We start from the raw sequence: 18,843 nt of genomic DNA on the forward strand, positions 1-18,843 counted from the left end.
AAGCCACCGTCTGTTGCTGAGTTAGAGGCAGCTTTTCTGAAATGCACGAACAAAGAAGACTGCTACAAGCTTGGACTTTGTTTGATTGTGGAAGGCGTGATACGAGGGAAGGATAGTTGGCAAGGTATTTAGGAGGAGTTGTTGAGTATGGTTGATGAGCTCCCATACTTTATGGCGTTTCCGTGGGGCCACATTAGGTGGGCTGCCACTCTCGAGGGGTTGCTAGCGACGGACCCAAAACACCTTCGTAGCTTATACGAGAATCGAGGTAAGAAGCAGAAGAAGGTTCAAGACGCAAAGTATGTGGTCCACGGGTTTCTTCATGCGGTTCAATTTTGGGTGTACGAGGCCATAGAGTTTCTCGGTGTAGAGTATGGCAAGAAATTGACCGAAAATAGCATTCCGAGAATGCTCAAATGGGTGAGCATGAAACAAGCAAGACAGAAGGGGTTCACAAAAAAGTTAATCCGACAAAACTCTGATCTCCATTACATAAACTAACTGAAAACTCTGAAATCCATTACATAAAATAACTGAAAACTCTGAAATCCATAAAAAAAGATAACTGAAAACTCTGAAATCTTTTACATAAACTAACTGAAAACTCTGAAATCCATAAAAAAAAGATAACTGAAAACTCTGAAATCCTTTACATAAACTTACTGAAAACTCTGAAATCCTTTACATAAACTAACTGAAAACTCTGAAATCCATTACATAAAATAACTGAAAACTCTGAAATCCATTACATAAACTTACTGAAAACTCTGAAATCCATTACATAAAATAAATGAAAACTCTGAAATCCATAAAAAAAGATAATTGAAAACTCTGAAATCCTTTACATAAACTTACTGAAAACTCTGAAATCCTTTACATAAACTTACTGAAAACTTTGAAATCATTTACATAAACTAACTGAAAACTCTGAAATCCATTACATAAAATAACTGAAAACTCTGAAATCCATTACATAAACTTACTGAAAACTCTGAAATCCATTACATAAAATAACTGAAAACTCTGAAATCCATAAAAAAAAGATAACTGAAAACTCTGAAATCCTTTACATAAACTAACTAAAAACTCTGAAATACATAAAAAAAGATAACTGAAAACCCTGAAATCTTTTACATAAACTTACTGAAAACTCTGAAATCATTTACATAAACTTACTGAAAACTCTGAAATCCTTTACATAAACTCTGAAACTCTCAAATTTATCTCATACTCTTTTCGTACATCTTCTATGATGTTCCTTGGTGTATATGATGTCGATTGAAGACTATACTTATGCTTGATAACATGTCCTACAATCCATGGTGCAGCTTGAAGTTGGCCACTAGCAAGGGCATCAATCGAACAAGTATGTGCAGAAACATACACACTCACTTCGAACATATCACTGTTTGGTAGTTTATTCCCTCTCAATTTCCAAGTACAATCACCAGCTTTGCACTTGACTACCCACCGACTCTTGCTTGTTTCGAAGACCCTATACTGAAAGCTCTTTCTCATGGCAAGCATGGCAACTTTAGTTTTCAAATCAAACTTGTTATAAAAAATTTGCCCAACACATATGTCCGAAGAACTGCCAGTGGAAGAAGGCGTACTTACATTTTCCTCCAAATCGGGAATTGAAACATGTGCATCCCATAATTTCGACTTCTTATGAGGCGTCACCGGTACTGGCTCTGACATGGGAATATCATTATCATTCATAACCGGATCATCCTCACAATAGAATCCTCTTGCATCAAAATCTTCCTCATCATCTCCATCATCATCTTCTTCATCATCACCATCCTTATCTTCCTCATCACCCTCTTCATCGCATGGCGCCTGAAAATCATTCACCTCGACGCTAATACCTAAGCATGCTACCTGAGAATTTGGGGTTAGTGAAACTCCCCTTCTTGGAGTTGTACTGAGAGCTGCATCAACAATGTTTCTTTTCACGGGTGTTACGCACAAGGAAATCCTCAGCTTGGAGTGACCAGAATTCTCTAACATAAATGACGTCACACTAGCATCCGATGCCAAAATGAGAGGAGGCATTGGTCTTCCAGCCCAAACATACGCAACTTCAAGTTTCAAATCGTATAACGACTCATCGACACAAAAAGCTTCGTACATAGCGATTAATAGCTCCGCCCGAGATATGTCTTTCGCGAGTGCACGCAGTTCGAATCGCGATTCATTAGTATATTCCCATCTTGTACCTTTGTTCACCCAAGTACCATCAAATAAACAATATATATTCACGTTTGAACTTGTTACGAAGTTAAAAAGTGTACATTAGAAGTCAAATCTGTACAAGTTAAAAAATTCGAAATTCAATCGAAATAATAGCTATAAAGTTCGAAATTACAGACAACAATTTCGAACTTTTTCTTGAACCCAACATGACGAACTCAAGTTAAAAAGTTCGAAATTCAATCGATATAACAGCTATAAAGTTCGAAATTAAAGACAACAAATTCGAACTTTATCTTGGATCCAACATGACGAACTCAAGTTAAAAAGTTCGAAATTCAATCGAAATAACAGCTATAAAGTTCGAAATTACAGACAACAATTACGAACTTTTTCTTGAACCCAACATGACGAACCCAAACTCCTTTTTTCAGGAAATCAAACAACTCTCTTACAAAATATCATCGAATTAGGGATCGAAAGTTACCCATTTTTCTTCTCTCGCCGCGAGGAGGGCTCGGTTGGTTCGCGACTCGGCTGGACTGGCGAGGAAGGAACGAAATGGCGAGTAGGGCTGGACTGGCGAGGAGGGCTCTGTTGGTTCGCGAGGATGCTGAACTGGCGACGAAGGACCGAAATGACGAGTAGGGCTGGAGTTTGGCCTGAGCGGGGTTTTTTTTTAAATGTTTTTGAATAGAAAAGGGAAATGGAGGCACGCGTGATTTGGGAAGGGAATGGGAGTGGAGACAAATAAAGGATTGATTTTGAAAAGAATTTTAACTTAAGGGTAATTTGGACAATTCACATGGTCAAATGCTTGGTTTCTCTAAAGGACCCAAAATATGGTTTGGTTTTCAAAACACATGCTACACTAAGCTTGGTTTATCAAGTTTCCATTTAAAAGACCACCCATGATGGGGATATTTTGCTTTCCGCACACTTACAGAAGCCGTTTGAAAATTTCTCGTGGTATGCTCTAAAAAATCGCCCAAATTCTGCTAATAGGTATGCTCTAAAAATCGCCCAAATTCTGCAAATATTGCAAATTTATACCAAAAAAAATGTTAAATGGAAATTTTACCATAAATACCGCTGTTAATTATTATTCTTAGTTTATTAATGAATCTGGTATATTCATCACAATTCTAAATTTTGTATTAGTAATATATTAAATATTAGGAATTGATGATATATAATATAATATATTAGTAGTGTAAAAACTAATTTATTTGTTTATGAAATAGCCTCCGGTATAACATTTTAATGCAGTTTACCCATGCGATAACCGCTTGTCACGCGGTACAGGTTACCTTTAAAGTTAATCAAATACCACAGTATATCACACGGTATACGATATACTAGAAAAATCGAAGGTGCAGTGCGGTTGCGGTAATATTTTTATCATGGAACTCGATAAATAAGAATATTCATTCTACACACTTCTGGTTTCATTGTATTATAAACGTTCTCTAAAGAGATCTTGTTCGATATTGAGAAAATCATAAAACATAGAAAGATAAGTTTATAGAGTGATTCACATTCATCTGATTGTGTGATTATATTTGACAAGAAATCACCAAAACATATTGGCATCTTCTATGGAAAGTGACATCAGTTTCTCACACTCACTGATTAGAAACGCAAAGGCGAGATAAATATTGAAAGAATTATAGGAATTGCGGTTATGATAACCGAAGAATTGTAGATGATCGAATCAGCTAAATCAAACCATCAACAAGATAAAATGAAGTAGCGGTGAGTAACCAAAGAGAAACTACCAAAACATAAAGGAAAAATTGTACAAAATAGTCATTTGAAATTTATTGATTAGCAAAATAGCCAAAGTTTCAACTTTTCAGTAAAATAGCCAAATTTACGCTTTCAAAATTTTTTTGACAGTCAGGATTAATTTTTTTGATGATTATTATAACCAATTTATCACTTTCAAAAAAATTAATCTTGGGTTCAAATTTTTTTTTAAACCAACTTGCTTCACATTTTGGTTATTTCACTAAATTAAGACAAACCTTGGCTATTTTGCAAATTTGTAACTTTAAATTGGCTATTTAGCTACATCACCCAAAAATAAAAGACGAAATGTTTTACCGGAGTTGAGAGAGCAAAGAATAACAAAAAGTGAAGGTTCGAAAATCCCTTACCAGCATAAAGAAATTGGAATTTATTAAATTTAGTCATTGCAAAATATATATTTTTATATTATACTTCATCCATATACCTATGTAAAATGTATACGTGTATATATATATATATATATATATATATATATATTCATATTTGTCAAAAATAATTATTATACAAGCCTTTATATACACTTACTTAGTATACTATATTTTGATGAAAAATTACACGGACTATCCAACCCTAAACGTTGCAATTTCATTTTAACCAACGTTTCAATATTTTTTTTATTAACTAGCCAAAGCGATGACGGGGCAACTAATTTCGAATTTCTTTCACCAATTGTGTCCTTTTGAATAAAATGGGTTAGTTTTATATTAGTTTTTAAAAAAATAAATAAAGTTCTTTAATCAATATGTATTTATGTGATTTATCTCAATATCTCTCAATAAATGTTGTTTATTTGATCTCTCTCTCTCTCTCTCTCTCTCTCTCTCTCTCTCTCTCTCTCCAAGTATGTGGAGTATAAAATGGAAATTTCTTACTCTTCTCTTTCCTTGTCCTTTTACCATTTTAGCTAAAGAAAAACCGAGACATAAAGGATTAAAAATTGCTTTTGCTAATTCAGGATAATGAATCATGCTTCATCACTATATGTTATGATTTTTGATCCATTGTGTGATGTTTGTATTATAATTTTACTTCACACTAGAGTTGTCTGACTCACAAAACTCTTAGTGCTTTAATAGGCTGCACAATCATTGAGGCTTCCTCTGGCAAGATATTTTATTAATTTATTTATTTTGGCGATTCTGTAACAATAATGCTTTTTTCAATTCATTTTGGTCTTACCCCTTAACGATTTAGGGTTTTTATTTTCTTTTCCCGATTATAAACAACTAATAATGACTATATAGTTAATAATCAGAAATTTTGGTTTGTGGATCATTAGTATGTTATCTTTTTTGGAGAATCTGTTTGACAACAAAAATGGACTTTTCATGTTTAGTATGAATATCATGATTTAAAGGTTTATTTGCAATAATGAATGTTTATTTGCGTTAATATGCGTTGATTTGAAATTAGTGTTGAATGTCTTTGGAATATGTTAATTTGTGTTGATACGTGTTGGTTTGTATTGATTTATTGTTAAATCTGTTGACTTGTGTTGATTTCTATTGATTTGAAAACTAGTGTTGGTTTGTGTTAATTTGTGTTGATTTACGAGTTAGTGTTAAAATGCCGTTGCAGTCTGTTAATTTGTGTTAATATGTGTTTATTCGTATTAATATCGATTTTTATTTGTAGGAGAATTGGCGACTTTGTGTCTCCGGTCAGAGAATTGGCGGTTCGAGACAGATCGACGATGAAGATCGGCGGAAAATTGCGCAAGTGACTTGGCGTTGAAGATCGGCGGTGAATATCTCATAATATCGTTAGAGATTTTTTTTAATCTATTAATGAAACAGTTATTTATTGTAATATTTTTTTATTAATTTATTTATTTCTGTTAACTAATTTATATTTGGTAACTTTCATTTTAAATGAATGGTATTATTGTCTATTTATGTTGGTTAATGTGGTTAATTGGCTAGTCCACAAAATAGACCAAACATTGACTATTTTGCCAATTTCATGTTTCATATTGGCTAGTATACACTAGCTCCCTATTTTATATACTATAGCTAGTGTGTACGGTGTTGATCAAATTCATATGTAGTATGTTTTATTGCTTATATTTATAAACTAGTAGCACTTTGCACTAACTGAAGTTAAGCAAACACGAACATGCCAAACAAAATGTTCAAACTCAAAGGTGGACGAGCTAAAATACTTTCAAATGGCGAGAATGAACTGGGGAGACATTTGATTGATACATGATCATATTTCGAAGAGATGGACACTCGAGCTACAATTCAAAAAAAAGTTAAACATTTGAAAGAAAATTTACATATCACATTTATATAAAATATTAAGCAAATAAGTCATAAAAAATAACAATAAAAAAGGTTCAAAAAAATTTCAAAATTGTATACTAGCATTATAAGTCAGCTTTTATCTTCGGAACTGGTATACTTTCGATATACGAGTGATATGCCATGGTATTTAGTAAAACGGTTTGGTATAAAGTGTTGGAAATAATGTGTGTTTATTGATATTAAAGAGAACTTAATATCAATTTATGGGCTGATTTGTGGAAATAATAGTGTTGGAAATTGAAGACCGGCGGTGAATATCTCATAATATCGTTAGAGATTTTTTTTAATCTATTAATATCTCATACGAGTAAGCCCATTGTGTATAAAAGGCTCCTTCAATTTAGATTAGGTGAAAGATTACATTATAATATATAGAGTTTGGGATTGCAAAAGTGGTTGTTCACAATCAATGTGAGACTAATTTGTTCTCACTTTTAAAAAATAAAAATAAAAGCGAAGTGAGATTGAACACACGATTTCAACTTACTTTTCAACTTACGTGCTGTGAAATTACTAACTAGACTTTTTGTTTTACACTCGCTTTACACTTGCTTTTGTTTTTTTGCTGCTTCAGTCCACCCTACCACGTACGTTTGTTTGTATTTTTTGTTTGTTTCTTTCTTTGTTGTATTTAGTAATTAGTGTAGTCATCAGTTACGTATGGTATATAACATAATTATTAGGTTATATCAATGTAGATATGTATCTGAGTTACTAACTAAACTCGTCACTATAGACAACAACAAAAAAAACAACACGACTATGCACATTATTTTCCTGCCTTCGTAGAAAATGGAAGATTCAATCTCTATTCATCGGATTCCAGGCCTTTTGTTTTCTTCCCTTTGCTTGCTGAGAAATGAAGCCTTTCCATCAAAGGCCGTGGTGCACGTGTTTTCTGGTCGAATCCTCTCACACACACATAGCCTGTGATTAGACCACCACTTGTTTACATTTCCACCGTAGTGATATATATTTATTGACAAAACTGAATTAGAATGAAACCGTTTTTTCTATTAAAAAAAAATAGAGTGAAAACTGTACAAAAATTCAGCACTTGTCTTGATGAGCCTCATTTAAATTTTGAGGATTTGAGAGCTACAATGCCTGTGTATGGGAATGGTGTACATATAATTCATTTTAACATGATTTCCGTTGAAGATAATAGTAAACTTGAGCAGCACTTTTGGTGAAAAATTGTATATTCTTGCAAGTGCAGAATAGAGCATTGCTTAGGACGGAATTTTAAGTGCTATGGAGAGTAGAGGCTAGACGCTTTATACTCATTTGTTACTGGTTCTAATTAAGATTACGTGGACATACCTTTCCAAAAGCAGTGTTGAATACCTTGCGTTGTCATACCTATAGGACATGAATTACAATGTAATAAGACTCATTTGTTTACTTATTTTTTTTTTTACTTCTTACAGCATATAAACCTAGTAAATCATACCTTTAAATATGGATGGTATTGACTTGCCAAAGTACACAGTTCGCCTTTCAAGCTTCCAAATCCATTCCCTCGGGACGGGTATTGGGTTTTGGCTTGAATCTTCGTCTGCGAAAACCTGCAAAAGAAAAATAATGGTTGTAAGGCCGAGAGGATGATATGTCGTTGTCTTGGCTTCTCACCTCATTGACTTGAAAGTATGTTCCGTTAAGAGGAAAGCTTCCTCTCATTGCTGTCCGACACGGAATCTGCCAATGAGATAGCCATCACCAGTTTCAGAATTCATAATAAGCACATTTTTTGCATGTATAATTTATTAAAGCAATTTCTATATATTTCTTTGTCATTCTCATGATATAGTTCACAGTTGAAGGTTCCGGAAGATGTTCATACCAAAACTGTTCCTCGGACTTCTTGAGAATTTGCTTCCCGAGGGCTGTTGCACGAGAAACACTCCACATCATTGCACAATTTTGTAGAGATTTGTGAAAAACAGCTTTTCTTTGGTGGTGAGACTGAATTTGGTGTTTCACCTGAGACGAACTTGATGGACTCTTCCTTAGTACAAGACTCATAAAAAAAAAATAACTTTTACATTTTTCTTTCTAATCTCTAGCTGTCTTTCTTTTAAATATAAATCAAACAAGAGACTATGATTCTTACACACAAATCATAAATAAGAACTACAAAAACATTGATAATTTCTTGCCTGGTGTCCATATAGCCAAGAGATACTGGGTCGGGTCATCAGGTTCTCTCTTCTCCATTTGCATCTGTATAGATATAAACATAGCCAATCCAGCCAAGTATAAAAGAAAGTGTTTACATGCCCTTCTGAGGATATGACAGTATAGTTACAGCTTTACCCTTTTTAGAAGAGGGTGAGTATCCGGAAGCTCATACCTGCAAGCATTATATATTCTCATCGCGTTAGTGAACTAATTTTCGCATTTCAGAAACTAATGATTCCAGTTCAAACTCATCTTCTTCGCATAATGACTAGTTTGTCTTTACTCTTCAGACTTACACTTGGTGCTCTGTTCGCAGCCGACTCACGCTCTTGAGCTTGGGCATGGGAATGGACGCAGCTTCACGGTCCATAGAAACCAAGGCTTTAGACATCTCACCCTCTCGGAGCTCCAGTTTTTTCAGAATAAAGCTCTCTACGTTCTGAGTGAACTCACGGAGATCGAGCTCGATCGTGGGAATATCATCAGGATCTTCGGGATAGAAATCCTCGATGTCCGGGATCGTGAATTCTGGCTCGGGCGACGCTGGCTCTTCGATGATCGGCTCGCAGCATCTCGGCCGGCCTCGTTCTGATTCTCCGACTCGAGGCTCGGGGAGCGCTAGCAGTGCTCCCTCGTGGGTCCGGCTGAGGTTTGCGTTTGCGCATTCCTTTTCGTCCGGTCCCGGAAGAGCAAGCCCTGCACTGGGTTCCGAGAATAAATCATACCAAGATGTTAGGCAGCTTCTAGTCATAGGATGTCTGGTTTACTTATTTATTTGTAATTACTCTGATAGAATCTTAGGGGATGGGGTAATTGTAATAATTAGCTATTAATTAAGGGTTGGTTTTTGGATAATTGGTAATATCTTACCCTATAAATAGATAAGAGTTACGGTGGTCTCTAATACCCGAGTATCTTTGTATTCCAGTATCAGTTTGTATAAAGAATTTCAGAGATTCTAATCATATTCTTGATTTATTGTGATGGAAGAAACCTGGCAAACGCACTCGCAAAGTGCTTGCATTCTCCCCTCATTGGACACGAGTCGCAATTCGGCTTGCTTTTGGTGCAAAAGACCTTCATTAAATATCAGTTATTAGCCGTGACAAATAATTTAGTCTTAATAGATACTAAAACCGAACCTTTCCGAATGTAATCAACTGGTAATGCAACTCGTACCTGCAAAACCAAAGTTTCAGATGTTCGAGTCAAACCAATATACGATTTTCTTTTCAAGTTAGAAAGGAAATTTGCTTCTTATTACAGTGTTTTTTGGTCGAGCTTACACAACCGGGGCCAGAGATACTTCTGAATATGGTCCAACATCGGGTACCTATAAAGTAATGATGAAGTGAAGGGTTAAGGAAACAACATTTTTATTTATTTTTTTTAAAACTGAAATTTCCAGTTAAAATTAACCGAGAGATTTCGAATAACCCTGGTTAACCTTGACTATGAAATCATGAACATATTTTGGAGTAGTGATAGTGTATAGAGGCGGAGAGTTCTCACAGCTCAAGAAGATGAAGCTGCAGCGACTCTGGCAGCGGCTGAATGGGGACCCATCCTAGCCGTACAGCTATACGACCCACATTCGTGTCCACCTGTCAAAGAACGTTGACTTATTTTCTTGGTTCTGATTTCCAAAGGACTCTTAGCAACAAACACCGAATTACAGTTTTAGCATCGAACTTAACTGGGAATGCGAGATGGTGAAGTGTCAAAAGACGCACGCACTCCACGCTTTTCAGACCGAGTCCCCTGATGCTTAGCAGGAACTCTCTGCAGTTTCAACTCACATTTTAACAGAGAAGAATGAGTAACACCCAGCTAGTGAAAATGAAAGAGACTCACTTTGCTTTGTCTGGCGGAACATCTCTCAACCACTCTAGCTCAGTACTTCCATGCTCCTTTACAAGTCGCTCGAGAAAATCCTACACCAACGTACCAGATCTTTTTTATTTTCTTTACCATGTGAATTATTACAATTAATACGATACTTTTTTTTTTCTTTTACCTGGATTCGCTGAGAGAGCTTCTCGTGCATCCCTCGTTCTTTGATCGCATCAGCAACTTCACCAACATCGGCTTGTCTTACAGCTTCCCAGTCCAAAGAGTCCCTCGTGTTATCCGGTCTCTGCTTTCTTCCACCAGCCTCTGCTCGTTTTCTCAACTGATCCCAGTCCCGATCGTCCTTGTCCTTCCTCATAAATCTCTGACTCTTCTGGTTCGAACTAGATTCCTTGTGACTCAAGGTATGTTTGGAACGATTTGACAGATTTTCCTGAGCCGTGACCGGTGTGCTTTGCGATTCGAAGGTTGTCTCTCTGTCTACCAAAGGGCTACCTGTTAGAGTCTCCGTCGATTTCGCGTCTGAACTCATTTCGGCGGGTTCATCAACATGCAGATTTTTCAACAAAGAAGTTGAGGCCTCTAAACTATCACTAGTTTGAGAGGTCGAGGGAATTTCTTCTCGTTCCATGCAACATTCTACGCCGTTGCTTCCGAGAGATTCTTGCCTCTCGAGGCCGGTGATTTCACTCATATCATCTCCATTATCCTCGGGAGCATGTGTCACGATCGGAATATCACGGGCTGAATGGTTCGGAGTATTCGGGCCGAACGATTCTGTTTTATGCTTTGATATAAGAGGGTAACTCGCAGCTAGGGACATAAATGCAGAGCTGTAACACCACAAAAGACATCAAAAAATAACTAGTAAAAAAATATATTATTAGGACCCTATTGATTTAGAGACTATCCTCACCTAGACAGATGGTCCGACACATTTTGAGTGAGGAAGACACCGACTACTGAATCTACGACCGATCCTTTCCATTTAGAGAAGCGTCTATCTCCTGCAGATTATCGTATTGTCTTAATATACAGCAAGCAGGTCTAGAGAGAGAGCATATCTTATTAGTAAAGAACATGTCATTTCTTATATCTCAATTCAATGCAACTCTACAGATAATTATAGTATAGAAGTGTTAAGTACCTTGAATAATGTGCATTCTGGCGATAAAAGAGTCGGCTCGTCTCCGAAAAATGCTCCGCTCTTGCTCCCACCATTTCCTTTTCTCGTCATCTAACCCATCAACGCCTTCGTTGTTGATATTCTCAAGCAAAAGATTCCAGACTCGGGATGTCTCTTCATCGAGCTCCACTTTAGCTCGAGGCCGAGGAGGCTTCTCGATGGGAACGAGAACCATCTTGTTCTCTCTCTCGCCATCGATATTCAGGCGCTCGAGGCGCCTCTCGATTTCTTCAATCTCATTGAGCAGAGGAGATAGTGGCGGGCTTCTCTCCTTTCTCGCCACCGCCGGCTTCGTCTGAGCGATCAACGCTTCGATGCAGGTCTCAGCAGAAGAAGACGAATCGCGAGCTCTCGCAATGTTTCTCGATCTCTTCTTTGTAGTCATCGGTCTCTCACACGCCGTTATATCTATAACGATGCGATCATTTTGCGTGTCTTCTTTTTCAAACTCCACTCTGCCGGAACATCGTTGTGCATCGCAAAACGCAGAGTTCAACGATACCTCCTCCGCGTTGTTATTCGACCCTATTTCGCTTCTCTTCTTCTTGTTGTTCTGCCATGAGATGAACCGATACGCCCCTGCACTATTATCATCGTAGTGAACCCTGTTTGCTGGTTTTGCCGCGTTGCAATAGTTCCCCGTCGACTCGTGTCCCTCGATCTCTGCTCGTGCGTTTTGGACCGTCACTTCTTCGATCCCCCGACAGAGCTGAGCAGTGACATCCGAATCGCTCGTCCGATCTCCATTCGGCTCTGTTTCCTCGAAGTTCAACACCATTCTGCAAGATCGCTTTCGGGGCGATCTTCTTACAGTGTCCGGTTCCATGGGAGTTTCCGAAGAGGTTTTCTCAATGAGTTTACTTCTAACATATTTTCTCTTTTCCTTCGTCGTTGGAGCCATTGGGGCTCTTGGGTTTATTTCAGTGAACACTCTTGGCCTAAGCCGTTTCCTCCTCTGCTTCGGCTCCGGCGTGACGATCCCCACATTCTCGGAATCATTCTTACTCTCCAGTGTTGCTCGAGAAGCTTCCTTATTATCGTCCACATTCGAGCTCTCATTCGATCGTGCAGACTTGCCCGGTGTTATTGGGGCGAAGCTGGGAATACTGTTCAGCTGAGTAGTTTCCGGCGCCAAGTTCAGATCATGATCTGTAGCAATATTTCAGTTCAGTCATATACAAACAATGTAGCTATAAGATGATCACATATCAAGACATGTATGTAAACTGGATCAACTTCATAGCTAATTATCAAAATACTAACTTTAAAGCTCTTAGTCTGCCTGCCAACTTATTTGATTATTAAATCCTTTTTTTTTTTTTTTTGATCGTTCACCAAACATAACGGTGATGCATAACTATTGTCACTCACGTGAGTTGACGATAATTTTTTTTTTTGTTCTTTTTCTTATGTGCGAGCGTGAGCGTTGATATACGAACGCTCACGTGCACACGAAAAAATATATATATATACATACGCAGGTGGGACCCTCTAGCATGTGGGCCCTCCCTGCCTCCTCTCTTAACAACGACCGCTGATGAAAATCATTTTCGATTTTCGTTGCGTTCGCGCGCGCGGAAACACAAATTTGTCACGAGAACTTGACACGAGTGTGACATGCATCAATATATATTCCCGCTATATCAATCGATTACGTAAATCACAGAGAAACTAAAAGAATCAACTCACGTGGGCTGATTTTGTGGCTGGTGAGATTTCCGAGTTGGAGCGCATGCAATAGCTCGAGGCGTTTCCCATGCAATAGACTCGGTGCTGATACAGCTATCAACTTGTTTCCTTTGCTGTGATCCCAAACCGAAGATTCCACATTTCTCGCCCTAATCGGGTCTGAAATCACCCTCTCGCTCTGTTCTCCACCACCACTGTCCATTTCGCTTCTTCTTCTTCTTCTTCTTCGACTTCTTTTTCTTTTCTCCCTTTTCTCTTTTTGCTCTGATTTTTCCGATTTTTGTTTTCTCCACTCTTGATGGTCTTCAATGGCGCACTATATCAACCCTAAGAAAAATAAATAAAAATGTTGGAATGACCTCTGGTCGGTGAACCCATTTCAGCTTTTATAAAGAAAGCCTTTAGATATTTTCTTTTATTGATATGATGTATGGGAAAATAAAGACAATTGTATTGATCATAGATATATAACTGGGAGATTAACCAGTGAGAGTTGAGTCAATGCTGTAAATCTAGCCAAACTAATTAAATTTTCTTTTAACAAAAAGAATAACAATGAAGTTTTAATTCTCAAAGAAAGCAAGGGAATTATGCAAACACCTTTCATCATTATTTCAAGAGCTTGTTGAACTATCAACTTCTTTTCCCGGTAATCTAACGTCTTCGGAAACCTTTAAACATCAATTCAAAGGGAAAATTCGTAAAGTCCAATGAGAGTGTCTCAATGATGGCATATGCAATACGCGTGTCTCAACCCAGTAAAGCGACGAAATGCATACGTGGCGGCAGATCTGCCACGTGGTATGTTGGACTGTGTGATTATTATTATTATTATTATTATTATTATTATTATTATTATTATTATTATAATTATTATTATTATCTTTTTTGAATGAAAAGTTGTGACTTGCGATGAAAAGCATCATTCGGTAGTTTTGGAGGGGGTATCCGGTTTGCTGTTATTAATTTAATGTGCATTTTCACTAGAGTTGTTGATCATGAATTGTATTGGCTATGCGTTTCTAGAGTGTTATGCAATTTCAGTGGATTTCTTAATAAAAATGGAGTTTTTCAAAACTAGGAGTAAATAAATACTAAATGATTTTTTGGACGTTTTTTTTAAAAGGTCAGCAATAGTACCTCTTCATTTATTTCTATTTATGTAATTACCATTATACCCTTATTTATTTTCTATTTTTTTTAAAGAATCCTAAAAAGTAAACCCTACTCTCATCTCTCATTCTTTCTTTTCTTTCATTTATTATCGGCTTCATCTTCTCAACTGCACTTGTTTCATCTCCTCCATTGTCTCTGTCGCATCTCCTCCATTGGCGTCGTGTTTCATTGTCGTCCGGGTGTCTGGATCTCAGCCGGCGTCCGTCCTCTCTCTCTAACTTGACGGCCATCCCTCCTCTCTCTTAGTTCGCGCCGTCCGTCATCTTCCAAGGCCACCCACCTTCGCCGCCGTCTCTCTCTGCCCTTTCCGGCGCAGCAAGCTCCCACATTGACACTCTTTTCGCTCTTTATTCCGGTAAGCTCCCTCATACATAGCCATTTCGTTACAGTGTTTGTGACCAACGTTGTCACGAAAGATTCAGCATGACTCAATATTTCGTGACAATATAGTCACAAAACGAATTTAGTTTCGTGACTGTCACGAAATTAAATTATTTCGTGACACCCATAGTCACGAAAGCTTCAGCATGACTCCATATTTCGTGACAATAGTCACAAAACGAAATTATTTCGTGACACTATTGTCACGAAATTAAATTATTTCGTGACACCCATAGTCACGAAAGCTTCAGCATGACCCCATATTTCGTGACAATATAGTCACAAAACGAAATTATTTCGTGACACTATTGTCACGAAATTAAATTATTTCGTGACACCATAGTCACGAAACTAAAGTCTGCAATGACAAACATGAACGATATTATATAATATGGATTCAAGTGCTTACTATATATCTGCGCATATAATAAAGTTTTATGAGAAAATAATTTAATGTGACTTTATCTCCACTATTTGCAGTTATGAAAGACATTCATATCTTCGTCAAGCATAGCGGTAGATGGGTGAAACATGAACGATATGACGCTGGCCCTGGGTGTGCAGTGGGAATCTTAATACCGGCAAAAGCAACGTACGAGGTGTTTATGCAGCTATTGTATGCCACGCTCAATCGCTCACCTAAAACTCAAGTCCTCCGTGTTTCTTATGAGACAGAAGGGTCGGTACCCCCAGTAAGTATTGACTCCGACCTAAGTTTGAAATGTTACTTGCATCTTCGGAAGGAGACACCGGACAGATCCAAATTTAGTTTGGTAGTAGATATGGAGCTATTGAAGCAAGAGCCGTTGGTTTCGGACTCAGGCGTTGGTTCAACTCCGAACACCGGTCAACCAGCACAAGCGGACATGTCGTCTCCTAAGTCGGAGGCTAGTTCTCCCGAGATCCCCGACCCGAATCAGAGTCATTCAGGCACACCATGGCAGACCCCTCCGCGCTCAGGCACTCCAAAACGGTTTAGTACGCCTTGCTCTAGAACGAGGAGGACGAGTCAATGCGCTACGCCTTCCACGGATAACCAAAATATGCATCCTGACCTTGATGTGTCAGATATTCACTCTCCGCTGAGACTAGTCAAAGGAGAATTGTACGCCAACAAAGCAACTCTGAAGAAACATTTATGCATGTTAGCAATCACCATACATTTTACGTTCAAGACGAAGAATTTTAACAAACGGTATATCCATGTTGTTTGTCGAGATGACTCATGCGCGTGGTCTGTTCGTGGAGTAAAAAAGACTACATCCGAGATCTTTGAAGTGAGGAGGTGACTTATTACTTATTTCTACATTGATATTATCGTGGTCACCCGAAATTAACATTGCTCTTACATTCTTGCAGGTATGATTCTGAGCACACGTGTGCTACACAATTCGAACAAGGAGAACATCCTCAAGCTACGTCCACATTTGTAGGCGAGACTATGAAACACAGGTACATCGATCCATCATGTTCACCATGCAAACCCAAAGACATCATGTCCTACATGCAACAAGATTTTTGGAGTGGACATGTCCTACAAAAAAGCATGGAGGTCAAGACAGGCGGCACTATCATCATTGTTTAGCACCGATGATGCATCGTATAGATCTCTGCCTAAATTCATGTACATGTGGTCGACTAACAATCCAGGTTCGTCATTCGACCTTGTCACAACTCCTCGATCCCACCGTTTCAAATACTTCTTCATGTCGTTTAGTGCTTGGAAAATGGGGTGGAAGTATCTACGGCCCGTAGTTATCATCGACGGCACTTTTTTGAAGAGTTACTATAAAGGCACACTGTTTTCAGCATGTGGTATGGATGCGAATGAATAAGTTTACCCCCTCGCATTCGGCGCTGGTGATTCAGAATCTACTGAATCGCGGGTTTACTTCTTGACAAGGTTAAAGGAAGCAATCGGGGAGAGGTCACATCAGGTCATAGTGTCTGACAGGAACGCGGGAATCATTAACAGTGTGAAAAAGGTTTTCACTAACTCAGACCATGGTTATTGCATGTTTCATCTTTTGAAGAACGTGAAGAACCAAATCAAAGGTCTACCAAAAGAGGTGAATTGGACGTTCTATGCTGCAGCAAAGGCATACACGTATGCAGAGTTTGAAAAGTATATGCTTATGATAGATGAGGAAGATCCAAGAGTCCGAGCGTATCTTCAGAACGACGTAGGCTACGAAAAATGGGCTCGTAGTTTCTACACGGAGAAGAGGTACTCAATAATGACATCAAACAATGCCGAGTCGCTGAATGCAATGAATGTCAAACCGAGAGAGTTCCCTATTGCCAAGCTATTTGATTTTCTCCGGGAGAGAATGAGTAAATGGTTTTACGAACGTAGAGAAAAAGCGTTGGGAACGTTGACGATCCTTTGCGTTGACGCGAATAAAAAACTTGAAGAATACCACGCTAAATCTACTGGAATGGGGGTACGTGATAGGCATTCAATTTTTAATTTTTTTATAATATTTTTTTTATTATAACCCGTAAACAAAATGGTATTGGGTGCGAAACAGGTGCATCCATCATCGGTGTACGAGTTTGAAGTCGTTGATAGAGAGGGGCAAAAGTGGGCTGTAAATTTGAGAGATAAGACATGTAGTTGCCGTGTCTTTCAAACTGACAACTTTATCTGTCCCCACGACATTGCGGCTTGCGGTTTTCGAAACTTCGCAGTTGAGAAGTACATATCAAATTACTACACCACCGAATATTGGAGAAGTTGTTATGCAGGTGTAATTCATCCAATTGGCAGCGAGGAGTCGTGGAATTTTCCAGAGGAAGTCACGCAAAAAATAGTAAATCCACCTCATGTTGCGGCTCGTGCCGCCGGAAGACCGAAAAAGAAAAGAATACCCTCTCAATGGGAAGGGGATGAGGATAGAAGGAATAAATGCAGTCAGTGTGGTGGAGTAGGACATAATCGAGCCACATGTCGCAACGCGATCCCGACCCACCATAGCCGACCCCGAACATGAGCTCGATTGTTCCTTTTCTTTAAAATTTTTATTTGATGTACCAATTTGGATTTGTACTTTACTTTATTTCTCATTTAGTTTGTTATGTTTGTTATGGATTTTTATATTTCTCATTCGTGACGTTTTAGTCTCATTAAACAAGTTACGTGACGTAAACGTCACGAAATCTATTGATAGAGAAGTCACGAAATAACAATTCTTCGTGACATAGAAGTCACGACATCCAATTGTTTCCGTGACAGAGAAGTCACGACATCTTCATTTTTCTTAAAATAGAAGTCACGACATCCAATTGTTTCGTGACAGAAACGTCATGAATTCCCGAAAGTTTGTGACATAGAAGTCACGAAGTTCGAGCCATTTTCGTGAACCATGATATCTTTCGTTGTTTTGACCGAGTTGGTAATTGGGATATGGATATTTAATAGCAATAAATGGCATTCATAGCAATTAAATTACTGAACAACCAACTTTGGAAGTTAGGTAAGAATATTTATTTTAGCATTTACTTACTACAAAAGTTAGGTAAGGAATCCTCATATTTATTTGACCTTTGATATTTACCTCATATCAAACTGATAATATTGTTCGAAAGAGTCTAACGGTGAAATGGACGCTAAAGATCCAACGACGAAGGGAAGAGATTCGAGTAAAAAAGTTTTGACGGTGAATGAGACGTCGGAGATGCCTTCAGGAAGTGCAAACTCGACCGCGAGATATTACATGATTCCATCTCTGCGCCCTCCCAGGAAATTAAAGAAGCGTCATGACATGAGGGAAGCTGAATACAACGAGTATGTAGAGATGCATGCAGGTGAGGATTACAAATCTCCGGTTTTAATGGCTAACTCCGTTCTTCAAGAAATATTCGGCGAGAATTGGGAGGAATTTTTGAAATCAAAGGGAGCTATTGTCGAAGACCATAAAGATTTGCCGGCTTGCCAAAGGGGGGTGGATGGAAAGAAATAAAATGTAGTTCGAGATGAGGTACTCAATATTTACAATGTTTTAATGTTTAGACGGTATCACATGTTTTAAAACTATTTGTATAATTCTCCTCCTATGTTCATAT

The 18,843-nt window shown here is 38.1% G+C and overlaps 1 protein-coding gene and 1 long non-coding RNA gene across 2 annotated transcripts; both read right to left on the reverse strand.

Annotated features, from left to right (window-relative positions):
- Positions 1–6,987: 6,987 nt before the first annotated feature.
- LOC149402229 (DNA glycosylase/AP lyase ROS1-like) lies at positions 6,988–12,433 on the reverse strand. The gene is made up of 17 exons (XM_089608277.1): positions 11,494–12,433; positions 11,263–11,353; positions 10,513–11,179; positions 10,350–10,429; positions 10,193–10,277; positions 10,008–10,099; positions 9,760–9,828; positions 9,638–9,674; positions 9,490–9,572; positions 8,792–9,196; positions 8,631–8,667; positions 8,474–8,537; positions 8,158–8,297; positions 7,947–8,012; positions 7,768–7,882; positions 7,638–7,676; positions 6,988–7,241 (listed from the first exon to the last, which is right to left on the reverse strand). The coding sequence occupies exons 1-17, from the start codon at positions 12,431–12,433 to the stop codon at positions 7,123–7,125; spliced, it is 3,129 nt and encodes a 1,042-aa protein (XP_089464403.1). The 3' UTR covers positions 6,988–7,122.
- Positions 12,434–12,608: 175 nt separating this feature from the next.
- LOC149402230 (uncharacterized) lies at positions 12,609–13,870 on the reverse strand. The gene is made up of 3 exons (XR_016296039.1): positions 13,822–13,870; positions 13,222–13,548; positions 12,609–12,681 (listed from the first exon to the last, which is right to left on the reverse strand). It is a non-coding gene; the product is annotated as an uncharacterized LOC149402230 (long non-coding RNA).
- Between the last annotated feature and the right edge of the window lie 4,973 nt (positions 13,871–18,843).

Source organism: Urtica dioica, chromosome 3, assembly GCF_054948205.1.
Source record: "Urtica dioica subsp. dioica isolate 48M chromosome 3, U.dioica_male_clone48M_v1_H2, whole genome shotgun sequence".
In the NCBI taxonomy this organism is placed as follows: Eukaryota; Viridiplantae; Streptophyta; class Magnoliopsida; order Rosales; family Urticaceae; genus Urtica; species Urtica dioica.